This window comes from Danio rerio, chromosome 2 (assembly GCF_049306965.1).
Source record: "Danio rerio strain Tuebingen ecotype United States chromosome 2, GRCz12tu, whole genome shotgun sequence".
In the NCBI taxonomy this organism is placed as follows: Eukaryota; Metazoa; Chordata; class Actinopteri; order Cypriniformes; family Danionidae; genus Danio; species Danio rerio.
Genome location: NC_133177.1, coordinates 7301055 through 7315000, shown reverse-complemented (window position 1 = coordinate 7315000; position 13946 = coordinate 7301055). Strand labels below are relative to the sequence as shown.

General features: G+C 36.1%; 1 protein-coding gene across 3 annotated transcripts in view; it reads right to left on the bottom strand.

Annotated features, from left to right (window-relative positions):
* The window catches only part of ddr2b (discoidin domain receptor tyrosine kinase 2b), a 37383-nt gene that overhangs the window by 51 nt on the left and 23386 nt on the right, over positions 1–13946 (bottom strand). For 2 of the 3 annotated variants that reach the window (XM_073923031.1, XM_017351330.4), the window contains 7 exons: positions 11456–11657; positions 8071–8279; positions 7598–7719; positions 7266–7460; positions 5368–5602; positions 3247–3396; positions 1–641 (listed from right to left, as the gene is read on the bottom strand). The exon at positions 1–641 is cut by the window's left edge and continues 51 nt beyond it. In XM_073923031.1, coding sequence (XP_073779132.1) covers positions 510–641; positions 3247–3396; positions 5368–5602; positions 7266–7460; positions 7598–7719; positions 8071–8279; positions 11456–11657 — 1245 coding nt within the window. In that variant the 3' untranslated portion in view covers positions 1–509. Of the gene's footprint in view, positions 642–3246; positions 3397–5367; positions 5603–7265; positions 7461–7597; positions 7720–7842; positions 8280–11455; positions 11658–13946 lie in introns of those variants that run through there. The other variant, XM_073923038.1, reaches the window with a different exon arrangement.

Below are 13946 nucleotides of genomic sequence, written 5' to 3'. Positions count from 1 at the left end.
TATTTTAGTCACCAAAATTATTTAGATATAGAAAGATAATACTATTAAATTCAAGCAAAATATTGCAAAAGAATAAAATAAAAAAATACAACCTGCATAATTTCAACTACATTTTTACATTTTTTTGCTTCTCTTGATTTTTTTAAATTTTCCCAAAACATATATAAATTTGGCTGTACTAGTTTTTGTACCAAATCGTAAGTTATTTTGTGAGATAAGCTCCAGATTCGGTTTCAGTACTGACTAATCTAACGTACAGTATACGCACAAATATATATGTAGAGCTTTCTATTAAAAATATGAATTTAAAAGAAAGATTTGTGAGGGGTGTACTTATATATGCTGAGCACTGTACAGGTATATACTAATAAAAGTATAATCTATACTCAAAAAGAAAGCTATTGCTACTAGAATGAGCAGGGTGTCTCTGGGTTTTCTGTACAGCACTGGCAGAGCTGAATGTGTGTGTTTGTGTGTGTGTAAGAGCTGTTCTGTACATGAGTGTGCAGTTAATCATGTTGCTCTGTCAGTGTGCTGTGGATCTCCAAGAAGGTGGGTCTTTCTTTGGCGTTTCTCCTCCAGCAGTTGAGCATGAGGCTGTACAGTGACTCAGGGCAGCAGGCCGGCCTCAGCAGATACACCTGAGGGGTCACAGAACAGCTCAGCACTGACACCTTCTGTTGTGGTCAGGTTATTGCATGCATTTTTTCCTCTGACTCATCTTGTGCTGCAGTGCTGGGTATTTGGGTATAGACCAAAAAAATTCAATATTTGTTGTACATAAAAGAAAAAAAAAAAATATATATATATATGCCTTTGATCAGGCATATAAGTCAAAATTATTAGCCCTTTATTCTCAAGTGATGAACAGGGCAAGGGCATTTTCACTGGATATTCCTGTAAGTTTTAGATTTTCCTTTAACACTTTTAAGGTGAAGGTTATTTATTAAAACCCTTTAGTTTTTTTTTTTCAATTAGCCACTGGTATCCAAAAGAAATCAGTTATTAGAAATAAGTTATTAAAACAATTCTGTTTATAAATGTGTTAAAAAATATATTTTCCAAATGAAATTTTAAAGCATAAAAAATTCACAGGTTATAATATTGACAACTATATGTTTATTCTATATTATATATATCCTAATTAATATACAGTTGAAACCAGAAGTTTACATACACCCTAAAAAAAAGAAACATAACCATTTAAAATAAATGTCTGATGGTAAATCATACTAAACGTTTACTATTGTAGGTCTGTTAGGAGTACCTAAATGATTCACATTTGCTGAATATCAGAATAATGAGAGAATTTTTTTTGAGAAATTTTTATTAATTTCTTGACAGTCAAAAGTTTACACACATTTCCTTGGTATTTTTTATAACTTTGCTTTTAAACTGGATAACTTCAGTCAAATGTTTTGGGTATCCTTCCACAAGCTTTTCACAATAGTTTGAAGTAATTTTGGCCCATTCCTCCTGACAAAATTGGTGTAACTGAGTCTTGCTCGCACAAGCTTTTTTAACTCTGCCCACAAATTTTCTATAGGATTGAGAGCAGGGCTTTTTGATGGCCACTCCAAAACATTCACTCTCTTGTCCTTAAAGCACATTTTAACTAATTTGGCAGTATGCTTAGGGTCATGGTCTGTTTGGAAGACCCATTTGTGGCCATGTTTTATTTTCCTGGCTGATGTCTTGAGATGTTGCTTCAGTATTTCTACATAATGGTCTTTCTTCATGATGCCATCTATGCTGTGAAGTGGACCAATCCCTCCTGCAGCAAAACAGCCCCACAACATGATGCTGCTGTCCCCACACTTAACAGTTGGGATGGTGTTCCTAGGCTTGTAAGCTTTCCCCTTTGTCCTCCAAATGTAACACTGGTCATTATGGCCAAACAGTTCAATCTTAGTTCCATCAGACCGCAGGACATGTCTCCAATAATTTTTCCCAGTGTAATTTAGCAAATTGTAATTTAATTTGGCTTTTTTGTTGTTGATTGTGGCTTGTTGATTTTCCCATGTTGTCACACAAGGAAGCCGTGTGTTTGAGGTTTTCCTTAAATACTATTCTACAGTTGTGCCTCCAATTAACTCAAATCTTGTTAATTAGCCAATCAGAAACTTCCAAAATCTTGACACCATCATCTGAGCTTTTTCAGAGGTATAATAATCTTATTGTATGTAAACTTGACTTTCAAGAAAAGTTATAACAATCTACAGAACAAACCACTGTTATACAATGACTTGCCTAATTACCTTAATTAACCTACTCTGGTTAAGCCTTTAAATATGACGTTAAGCTGAAAACTAATATCTTGAAAAATATCTAGTAAAATATTATTCAGTCATTATGGCAAAGATAAAATAACTTAGTTATTAGAAATAAGTTATTAAACTATTATGTTTAGAAATGTGTTGAAAAACCATCTTCTTTCTGTTAAACAGAAAATGGGGCACACAATATCCAGAAGGGCTAATAATTCAGCTAATAATTCTGACTTTAACTGTTTACTATTTGCATTTATTCAAATAAAAAATCAGTGATGTCTTTCATTTGTTTCACAACAATTTTAACAATTTTCCAAATTTACAAGTTACACAATTTGTATTTTAATGTAATATTCAATATAATGTTTTCTATAATATTCTTTATGTTTTTTTACTAAATAGAATTATTTGTCCATTTTAATGTAACATCTTAATTTAAATTATTTGCATTCTATTAAAAAACTCATTCACATTCATTGTTCATTCATTCATTCATTCATTCATTCATTTTCTTTTCGGCTTATTCACTTTATTAATCAGGGGTAGCCGCAGCGGAATGAACCGCCAAACTCTATTTAGCTATCTTATTTAATAACAAATTTACCCACAGTGATTACTTAACACATTTTTTGCTCAAAACTGCTTAATATTTTAGTGTGAAGCCGTTTCAGTCTATTTTTATACACTGTATATAAAAAGGCCCATAACCATTTAAAATAGCCAGATGTTAATGTGACTAAACTTTTTCTCTTTTAGGCAAGATGGGATTATCAAATTAGTTTCTTTTATGCTTAAAAGCAGAATAATGAGCAGGAGGGCTGATAAGTTTGACTTTAACTGTACACCAACCTTAAAATATAGTGTTCATTAAATTGTGAAATATGTTTTTCTAAATAACATATTTTTTCAGCATTAGATGAATCATTTCCTAATGTTTACTGATAAGGGTTATTGTGGTTGAAATCTAAATCCTCACCTGTTTATTTTGGTCCCTGAAAAACTCTCCGGTGTTTTCGATCACCTGTTCGTCTGTAAACTGGGCATACGGCTGCTCTTTGCACAGGGTTAGAATCTCCCACAGGGTCACGCCGAATGCCCACACGTCACTGGCCATGGTGAATTTACCCTAAAAACAAATAAAAGAGAGACGGCCAAACAAGTCAAGTCACGTTTCTTTATGTAACACTTAATACACTGTAAATTGTCAACGACACTATTAAACAACATACTTAGTTTACATTTTAATTTGCACATAATATAGCTATACAAACACAATAATGTACAGTTAAAGTCAGAATTATTAGCCCGCCTGAATTATTAGACGGCTTGTTTATTTTTTTCCCCAATTACTGTTAAACAGAATGAAGTTTTTTTAACACATTTCTAAACATAATAGTTTTAACAACTCATCTCTAATAACTGATTTATTTTATCTCTGGCATGATGACAGTAAATAATATTTGACTAGATATTTTTCAAGACACTTCTATACAGCTTACAGTGACATTTAAAGGCTTAACTAGGTTAATTAGGTTAACTAGGCAGTTAGGGTTAGGGTAATTAGGCAAGTCATTGTATAACGATGGTTTGTTTTGTAGACTATTGAGAAAAAAAATAGCTTAAAGGGGCTTATAATTTTGACCTTAAAATGGTGTTTAAAAAATTAAAAACTGCTTTTAGTCTAGCCGAAATAAAACAAATAAGACTTTTTCCAGAAGAAAAAATATTATCAGACGTACTGTGAAAATTTCTTTGCTTTGTTAAACATCATTTGGAAAATATTTTAAAAAGAAGAAAAAAATTTGAAGGGGGCTAATAATTCTGACTTCAACTGTATATATTAATAAACCCGTACATTCATTTGTCAATTTGTACGTGTTATTCTCTATTTGTTTATTTTTTTATATTTGTGTTTTTGTCCTGTCTCTGTCATTCTGTTTAACCGTGGAAGCTTTTTGCCATGAAAACAAAGCAGCTTTGCAAAGAAAACAGTAATCAATAATCTTAACTCAGGCACTGCAAATTATTACACTGCAAAAAATGCTTTCTTAAATAGTTTTTGTCTTGTCTTTAGTAAAAATATCTAAACATTCATAAATCATGAAGCCTTTTGTTGATAAGTAAAAAATATAGTCTTGTTTTTAGATTTGTCAAAATTAAGTGAGTTTTATTCTGAAAACAAGCAAAATAATCTGCCAATGGGATAAGGAAATAGCAATAATCTGCCCATTGGCAGATTATTAAGCTTGTCGCCACAGTGGAATAAACCATCAACTGTTCCAGCATATGTTTTATGCAGCATATGCCCTTCCAGATGCAACCCAGCACTGGGAAACCCCCAGACACTCTTGCAATCACACACACACTCATACACTATGGCCAATTTAGTCAACCAATTCACCTGTGGGGTGAAGAGCCCCAAGGGCAAGATGCTAATGGTCTAATCCAAATCAATGATTTATGCTCAGCTAAGCTAAAAGTGCCCCGCGAGACCCTGGATTGGCTAAATTGATAAAAAAATGGTAAAAATCAGCAGTCCATCCCTAAAGGAGTACATTCATTCATTCATTTTCTTTTTGGCTTAGTCCCTTTATTAATTTGGGGTCCCCAAAGCAGAATGAACCACCAACTTATCCAGCACATGTTTTACGCAGCGGATGCCCTTCCAGCTGCAACCCATCACTGGAAAACACCCATACACACTCATTCACACACATATTTTAGCTTACCCAATTCACCTACAGCGCATGTCTTTGGACTGCGGGGGAAACCAGAGCACCCGGAGGAAATCCACACCAACACGGAGAGAATATGCAAACTCCACACAGAAATGCCAACTGACCTTGCCGAGGCTCGAACCAGCGACCTTTCTGCTGTGAGGCAATTGTACTACCCACTGCGCCACCCTCTATAGGAGTTATAAATGCTTTTTTCAAAAAATATTAAAAAGTGGAGTATTCCTTTCTACTTTTTATGACTGTACTTCAATATAGGAATATAGGAAATGTGTTTCCATGACATAATCAGTTTAAGAGTGTGCATGTTTCACTGTAGGGCAGCTCTACTGACAGATAAACAGCAGCACGGACAGGCTCACCAGTAGGATGCTCTCCCAGGACATCCAGCGGATGGGGAGCACTGCACGCCCCTGTATGCGGTAGTAATCTCCACGGTACAGGTTTCGGCTCATGCCAAAGTCTGCGATCTTGATGATGTTGTTCATGCCGACTAAACAGTTGCGTGTGGCGAGATCACGGTGAACGAAATTCAGGGATGACAGATACTTCATTCCAGAGGAAATCTGAGAGGCCATGTTGATCAGCGTTCCGTAGCTAGAGAAAAAGATGACATTTACATTAAATTATCCTAAATGTCATGCTATTTCAAAAAAATGCACATCAAACAACACTGTCATATGGGTATAAATATGCACAGTGCATCTGGAAAGTATTCATAGCGCTTCACTTTTTCCACATTTTTTATGTTACAGCCTTATTCCAAAATGAATTAAATTCATTTATTTCCTTAAAATTCTAATTTGTAAAGGCATACACCTGTGTATATAAGGTCTCAGGGTTGATAGTGCATGTCAATGCACAAACCAAGCATGAAGACAAAGGAATTGTCTGTAGACCTCCAAGACAGGATTGTCTCGAGGCTCAAGGCTGGGGAAGGTAACAGAAACATTTATGCTGCTCTGAAAGTTCCAATGAGCACAGTGGCCTCCATCATCCGTAAGTGGAAGATGTTTGGAACCACCAGGACTATTGCTAGAGCTGGCCGGCCATCTAAGCTGAGTATTTGGGGAGAAGGGCCTTTGTCAGAGAGGTGATCAATAACCCGATGATCACTCTGTCAAACCTCCAGCGTTCTTCTGTGGAGAGAGGAGAACCTTACAGAAGGACAACCATCTGTGCAGCAGACCACTAATCAGGCCTGTATGGTAGAGTGGCCAGACAGAAGCCACCCCACACCTGCAATTTGCCAAAAGTCATCTGAAGGACTCTTAGACAATAAGAAATAAAATTCTCTGGTCTAATGAGACAAAAATTTAACTCTTTGGAGTGAATACCAGGCATTACTTTTGGAAAAAACCAGTCACCACTCAACATCAGGCTAATACCATCCCTACAGTGAAGCATTGTGGTGGCAGCATCATGCTGTGGGGAGGTTTTTCAGCAGCAAGAACTGGAAAACTATAGTCAGGATAGGTGGAAAGAGGAATGCAGCAATGTACAGAGACATCCTCAATAAAAACCTGCTTCAGAGTGCTCTTAACATCAGACTGGGGCAACGGTTCATCTTCCAGCAGGACAATGACCCAAAGCACACCACCAAAATATCAATGGAGTGGCTTCACAACAACTCAGTGTATGTCCTTGAGTGGCCCAGCCAGAGCCCAGACCTAAATCCTATTGAACATCTCTGAAGAGATCTGAAAATGGCTGTACATCGTCGCTTCCCATCCAACCTGATAAGAGCTTGAGAGGTACTGCAAAGAGGAATGGGCGAAATTCCCAAAGACAGATGTGCCAAGCTTGTGGCATCATGTTCAAAAAGACTTGAGGCAGTAATTGCTGCCAAAGGTGCATCAACAAAGTATTGAGCAAAGGCCATAAATACTGTACATGTGATTTTTAAGGTTTTTTATTTTTAATACATTTGCAACAATTAAAAAAAATCTTTTTTCACATTGTCATTATGGGGTCTTGCGAATTCTGAGGAAATAAATGAATTTAATCCATTTTGGAATAAGGCTGTAATATGCGAAAATATAGAAAAAGTGAATCGCTATAAAAATCTATAGGATCTACTCACTTAATTTTATAACTATTAAAGATAATCATAACATGCATCAATTTAACCTGCGTCTGAGTAAATTAACAATTCAAAGTCAGTTTACTTAAAACGTCCACAGAAACATGTGTTTGGTCGCAAGTTAAAAAAGGTCAGAAACCACTGCCGCAGGGTAAATGAGGTGTACGTCTCACTTACCTGATGGAAGTAGAGTCAGCCTGAACTCCGTCTTCCTGCAGCTGGTGGCGGGACAGGAACTGATTGAGGTCTCCGTTCTCCATGTACTCCGTGATCATGCACAGCGGATCGCTCTCAACACACACCGCCAACAGGCGAATGATGTTCGGGTCTCTTAATCGCGAGATGATCCTGATCTCTTTCATGAAGTCGTTCCTGAAAATGTAGATTTCCTTGAGGAAATGTTAAACTGTCCTAAAATGGCTGGACAGCATCTGTAAAGCAAAAAGCAGTGCTTCTCAGCAACAACAGGCATATAGATGGACTGCGGGACCCGTGCTCCTGTGAGTTACCTTGCATTTTTGTCAGCGTCCTCTCTCAGGGTTTTGACCGCTACGAGCATTGGGTCAACGCAAATGTCATCACAATGGTCCTTCATGAATTCCTGCATTCCTTCAGCTTCACACAGATGAACCTGTGTGTGAACAAACAGTCCAAGTCAAAATTATTAGTCATGAATTTTTGTTTCTTTTTCTGGCTGGCTGCTCATCTGTAACAGCTTGTCTGTAAAGCAGAAGTGAACACAGACAACAGGGAGATGAGGATCTAAACTCAGGATTTATTGAACAGAGATGGCCAGACAAGCAAAAGTCAACAATGCATGTTCTCCCCGCATTCGCGTGGGTTTTCTCTGTGTGCTCCGGTTTCCCCCACGTCCAAAACCATGCGGTACAGACAGACAGACAAAAAGAAAGACAGGCAGACAGAAAGACAGAAACAAAGAAAATGATCACTTATTGCTGACGACAGTGTTTGCGTACAGGACCTCTCCAAACTGTCCTTCTCCGAGCTTCTCTTTGAAGGTCAGTCTGTCCCTGGGAAACTCCTCCAGAGCTCCGTCTCTTCCAGGAGATAAAGGCATGTTGACCACAGTGACGCGATAGCTGTGAGCTCCAGGGATGTCTGCCTCTGCGTAGTGTGGAGCTTCATCTGTACCCTGAGCTGGAGAGGGTTCAGAAGCACCATCGATCATCGCTGGAACACAACCAAATCAACACCCATAGGTTATGTTGTTAAAGGGATAGTTCAACCAAAAACTGAAAATAATGTTAGCTTTTTAGAGGGTGGTTTAGATTTTAAATCAGGGGTCACCAATCTTGGTCCTGGAGGGCCGGTGGCCCTGCGGGGTTTAGCTCCAACTTGAATCTACACACCTGCCTGGGTGTTTCAAGTATAACTAGTAAGACTTTGATTAGCTTGTTCAGGTGTGCATGATTAGGGTTGGAGCTTAAAGGGTCACGAAACACCAAAACACATTTTTTGAGCTGTTGACAGTCGTATATGTGTCCCACACTGCTAAAAACACTATTAGGACACCTATATTTCACTAAAAAATGTAAATTGGTTGTTTTTGTATTATTTCAAACAAATTCGTACTTCCGGTTTGAAACGAATTTTTGAAGCTGAGTCACGGCCATGACATAATAGTGTGTTTTCCAGCATGTAGACTGGACGTCTGTGCCAGAGTGTGTCTTATTACGTCTTATAGTGTGATGCATTAATGCATGAGTAAGGCTTGGTTCAAACCAATCAGCGCACTCTATTGTGCAACTTCATTAATATTCATTACTGTCACAGTGTTTAGACGACAGAGACACCACTTTGTATTGGCAAAACAAGCGTGAAGTGTTGCTTTTGTAGTTTGCTGCAGTTAAGTTTTGTTTTCATTTTCTCTCTGTGAGAGCTCAGCTGGAGTCACGCGTGGATTACAGTGTACGCGACGCTCGACAACAATAACTTACGTGTCTAAGGAGGAACATTATTTACCTGAGAGCTGTTCTCATCTGCAAATGCTGAGATCCGGATTCACTTAAAGTCTTCTATTATAAAGACGTGGCTCTAGTTGCTGGTGATTGTCCTGTCTCTACAGATTTGGTAAGTGAGTGACCAGTGCTCTTTGTTTATTCAGTTTGTTCGTATCGAACTAAGTTAACTATTGCACCGAGTGTAAACATGTTAGCACCACAACCAAACTATAACCTCGTGTAGGATTTTCACCGCATTTTGTGACCGGAATAACACACGCGGCTTTCTGACACTACCTGCCGTGTGCATCTAAGTTTCCGGGAAATGCTGAGGTTTTTTTCTCTCATTCGCCGTGTGGTATCAAACATTGCATAAAAAATTCACACTTAGAGCAATTTCTCGAATCAAATATCTCGTTTGTCGCGAGGGGCAAGAATGAATTCCCTAATTGAAAGAGCCAAACTGCAGTTAAAGTCCACCATTTAATAATTTGGCAAATAATTCGACTACAGATGTCCATGTAAACACCATCACTTGCTTCCGTGTGTGTGTTTGTGTGTGTGTGTTTTGACTCTGAAACTCGCGCGTGCCCAAATAGACACTCCTACACCATCTCACTTTAGTTCCTCCGACATTTCAGACTTTTTCCAAAGTAGAGGTGTGAAAACACCCTGCTGAAACAAGTGGGTTTCATGGCCCTTTAAATCTGCAGTACACCGGCCCTCTAGGAACAGGTTTGGTGAGCAATGTTTTAAATGTATTATACTAAAAGCGCCAATAAACAAAAGTCAACTAATATTATTGTCTAGGTTAAATTAAGACATTATGGGAAGTCTGAAAAAATAGAATAGAAAAGTAAAAATTCAACTAATGTTTTGGCTAATTTATTTATTTATTTTTATCTTCAATTATGAACTATACGTTTATTTGTATAGCGTTTATCACAATAATTATTGTTTCAAAGCAGACTTACAAAATTTTACAGCATTACAATAAAATCCGGAAAAGTTGAGGTTATTAGTTGCTGTGGGTGTAACGGATCACAACCCATGCTTCGTAACACATGTGACCCACAGACTTATGCAGTTTTTTTACATGTAGATTAATCCTAAATTTGTAACGATCGCAGAGAGTTGGCATCCCGCGTCATTCAAATCACATGTCTGAAAGCATTTAGGCTTTTCTGTAAAATATAATGATTATTGAAGAAGTTGTGGTGGGTTATTCGGGATGTGGTGGGTTTCTTAGGTTATTAAAGGTGCTTTCTGTTACTACTTGTTTAGCCTGCATTAATGCATTCACTGTAATTCAGCTGCACGTTTAATCATTAAAAGATCAGGATCTCAACACCCACGCAACCTAAATTATAAATGAAGGTGATTTGAAAACGTTTATTAATCATTCGAATCGCTGCATTCAGATCTGTGTTTGAAAAATGCAAAAATCAAGATTCAGTCTTTAGTCTTTTGAGTTAGTTACAAACAGTTAAATAACACAGAAGTAATGGAATAACAGTTTAGATATAACCACAGATGTTTATGGTAAAGATTAAAATCATGGTCATATGCATTTAACTTGACGCTCAAAAATAAAAGTTGTAGGCAGCAATTACATTATTTAACCAATAGGTGGTGACAACCACCCATCAAAAATATGCCACTGAGTAATTCAAAAATTATAAATCTAACAATGAAACGAAGTTTAATGAGTGATTAACTGAATCATTTATTGCAAATGAGATAAAAAAAACATATTAAACAAATTATTATGTTAGATTTCTACATTTAGTTTTATCAGCAACAGTAGTAGAACCATGAATTTTTCACAGTACTGAATATTTTACTATTTGTTTTTATTCAGCTGGTTATTTCTTCATTTTATTTTTTATATTTTTTAAAAATATGTTATTGTAATAGATAAAAACTCTGAACTGTGTACTCCGAACTGAGATTTGTGATCCGTTACACCACTATTAGTTACCATAAATGTATTATTTACTAATAACTTTAAATATAATATAATAATTAAAAATATGATTTTTTTTTCAGGATTCTTCGACACTTTAATCTGCTCATAAAAACTAAGCAATTTTATGGATATTTTACCACAAGTCACTACACCTAAAAATGCTGGGTTCCACACAATTACTTCCCAACTTAATTGTTTTTACAATTTTAAGTGGATTGAACTTACAACAATTAGGTTGTCCCATAAAACCCAGAAAGTATTTTTTTCTTACAACTCATTTTAAGTAAGTAATTTGAACAAGCACCAAAAGTACATTTTTAAGTCTTTTATACCTTCTTTTACATTAAAAATAAAATTAAAAGACATCGGGGTGCATAAAAAATGAATGTAATATCATAATTTACAGTGTTAGAATCATGATACTGAACAGCTCTAACCAAGGTTTTCCATAGCCTGGAATTCTGGTAGCTTGCGTAAAAGTTGTGAAGGCTCCTGATAGTCAGATCCCAATGGGAAAATGCGCTCGTATGTGGAAGTGGATTCGACGTCGCTGGACAGAGAGGAGCTGCGGTGGACAAACGCCTCTCTCTGAACAGACAGACGCACGGCCAGCTCATCGTCCAGCATACGCCGAGAGGCCTACAACAAAACATCAATGTAAATAAACATCACAATAATAACAGAAAGCTGAAGGCACAATTAATTTAACGAACGAACCCCTAAAAATGTGCTTTATCTGCAATTAAACACATAAAAATGCACATTTCAGCTAGTTTAAGGGTAATATTTTGATTTTTTTTATTTGAACATATTATACTACCAATATATGAAAAAATACCAAAGTATTTTACAGTACATTTGATATAAAACATCAGTCACACTTTATTTTAACATACAATTCATGTTATTAACACACCATTAACTAAGACTTTTAGCACAATAATGAATAGTTAGTAAGGTATTAGTTGGGTTTAGGTTTTTGCTAGGATTAGGGATATAGAATAAGATCATACTTTATAGCTAATTAATATCTTAACAATAGGCATTTAATAAGCCAGCAGTTAATGGCGTGAATTGTTACTTAAACTAAAGTGTTACCAAAACATCTAGTACATTTCCTGTAGTAAAAACTGCAGTGTTTTTGAACATTACAATAGTAAAGGTACTGTAAAATTGCAATGGTGTTGTAAAACGAAATAAACAAAATACCAAATTAATTACTGTAGTAAATCTTCTTTAAATATATTATATTTTATGTTTGTGGTGTGCCTTTAAGAAAATATATGGCTTTTCAGGGGAATTTTTACATAGCCTTATAACCTTTAAAGCAATGTTTTGGTGGATTTGATATTTACGTTTTACAGCAATTATTTTAAATCCTTTCTATACATTAGAATGTACACAGACATACTATTCACATTAGCAACTGTTTTCCATATACTGTAGTAAACCTCACTGTAAGAAATGCAGGATTCCACACCATTCATGTTATGCCAACACACACAGTTGAAACCAGAAGTTTACATACACTCTAAAAAAAAGGAACATAACCATTTTTTTTAAATGTCTGATGGTAAATCATAATAACGTTTACTATTTTAGGTCCATTAGGATTACCTAAATGATTTATACTTGCTAAATGCCAAAATAATGAGATTTTTTTTTTTTTTTGAGAAGTTTTTATTAATTTCTAGACAGTCAAAAGTTGACATTCATTTCCTTGGTATTTAGCTTTGCTTTTAAACTGTAAAACTTTGGTCAGCTGTTTTGGGTATCCTTCCACAAGCTTCTCACAATAGTTTGCAGGAATTTTGGCCCATTCCTCCTGACAGAATTGGTGTAACTGAGTCAGATTGGCTGTCTTGCTCGCACAAGCTTTTTTAACTCTGCCCACAAATTTTCTATAGGATTGAGATCAGGGCTTTGTGATGGCCGCTCTAAAACATTCACTCTGTTGTCCTTAAAGCACATTTTAACTAATTTGGCAGTATGCTTAGGGTCATGGTCTGTTCGGAAGACCCATTTGTGGCCACGTTTTAATTTTCTGGCTGATGTCTTGAGATGTTGCTTCAGTATTTCTACATAATTCTTTCTTCATGATGCCATCTATGCTGTGAAGTGGACCAGTCCCTCCTGCAGCAAAACAGTCCCACAACATGATGCTGCCGCCCCCATACCTCACAGTTGGGATGGTGTTCCTAGGCTTGTAAGCTTTCCCCTTTGTCCACCAAATGTAACACATTGTATGGCTAAACAATTCAATCTTAGTTTAATCAGACCGCAGGACATGTCTCCAATAATTTTTCCCAGTGTAATTTAGCAAATTGTAATATAATTTGGCTTTTTTTTTGTTGATTCTGGCTTGTTGATTTTCCCATGTTGTCATACAGGGAAGCCGTGTGTTTGAGGTTTTCCTTAAATACTATTCTGCAGTGGTGCCTCCAATTAACTCCAACTCCAATTAAAATGTTGTCAATTAGCCAATCAGAAACTCCCAAAACCTTGACACCATCATCTGAGCTTTTTCAGAGGCAGAATAATCTTATTGTATGTAAACTTGACTTTCAAGAGACGTTATAACAATTTCTCATTATTCTGCTATTAAGCTTAACAGAAACAAATGTGATAATCCTAACTTACTTAAAAGAGAAAAAGTTTAGTCACATTAACATCTGACTTTTTTTAAAAAACAAATGGTTGTGCATGCCTTTTTATACAGTGTATGTAAACTTCTGCTTTCAATTGTTATCATTTAAGTTAACTTAACAAATTAGGTGGATTTAACAAATAAATTAAAATGCTAATTTTAAATAAGTTGTTTGAACAAGCAGCAAAATAATTTGAGTGCTTTTAAAATACTGTTTATCAGTTCACTACAGTTCTTTCTATAGTATGAGACACATACATTAACAAGGAACACTTAAACAA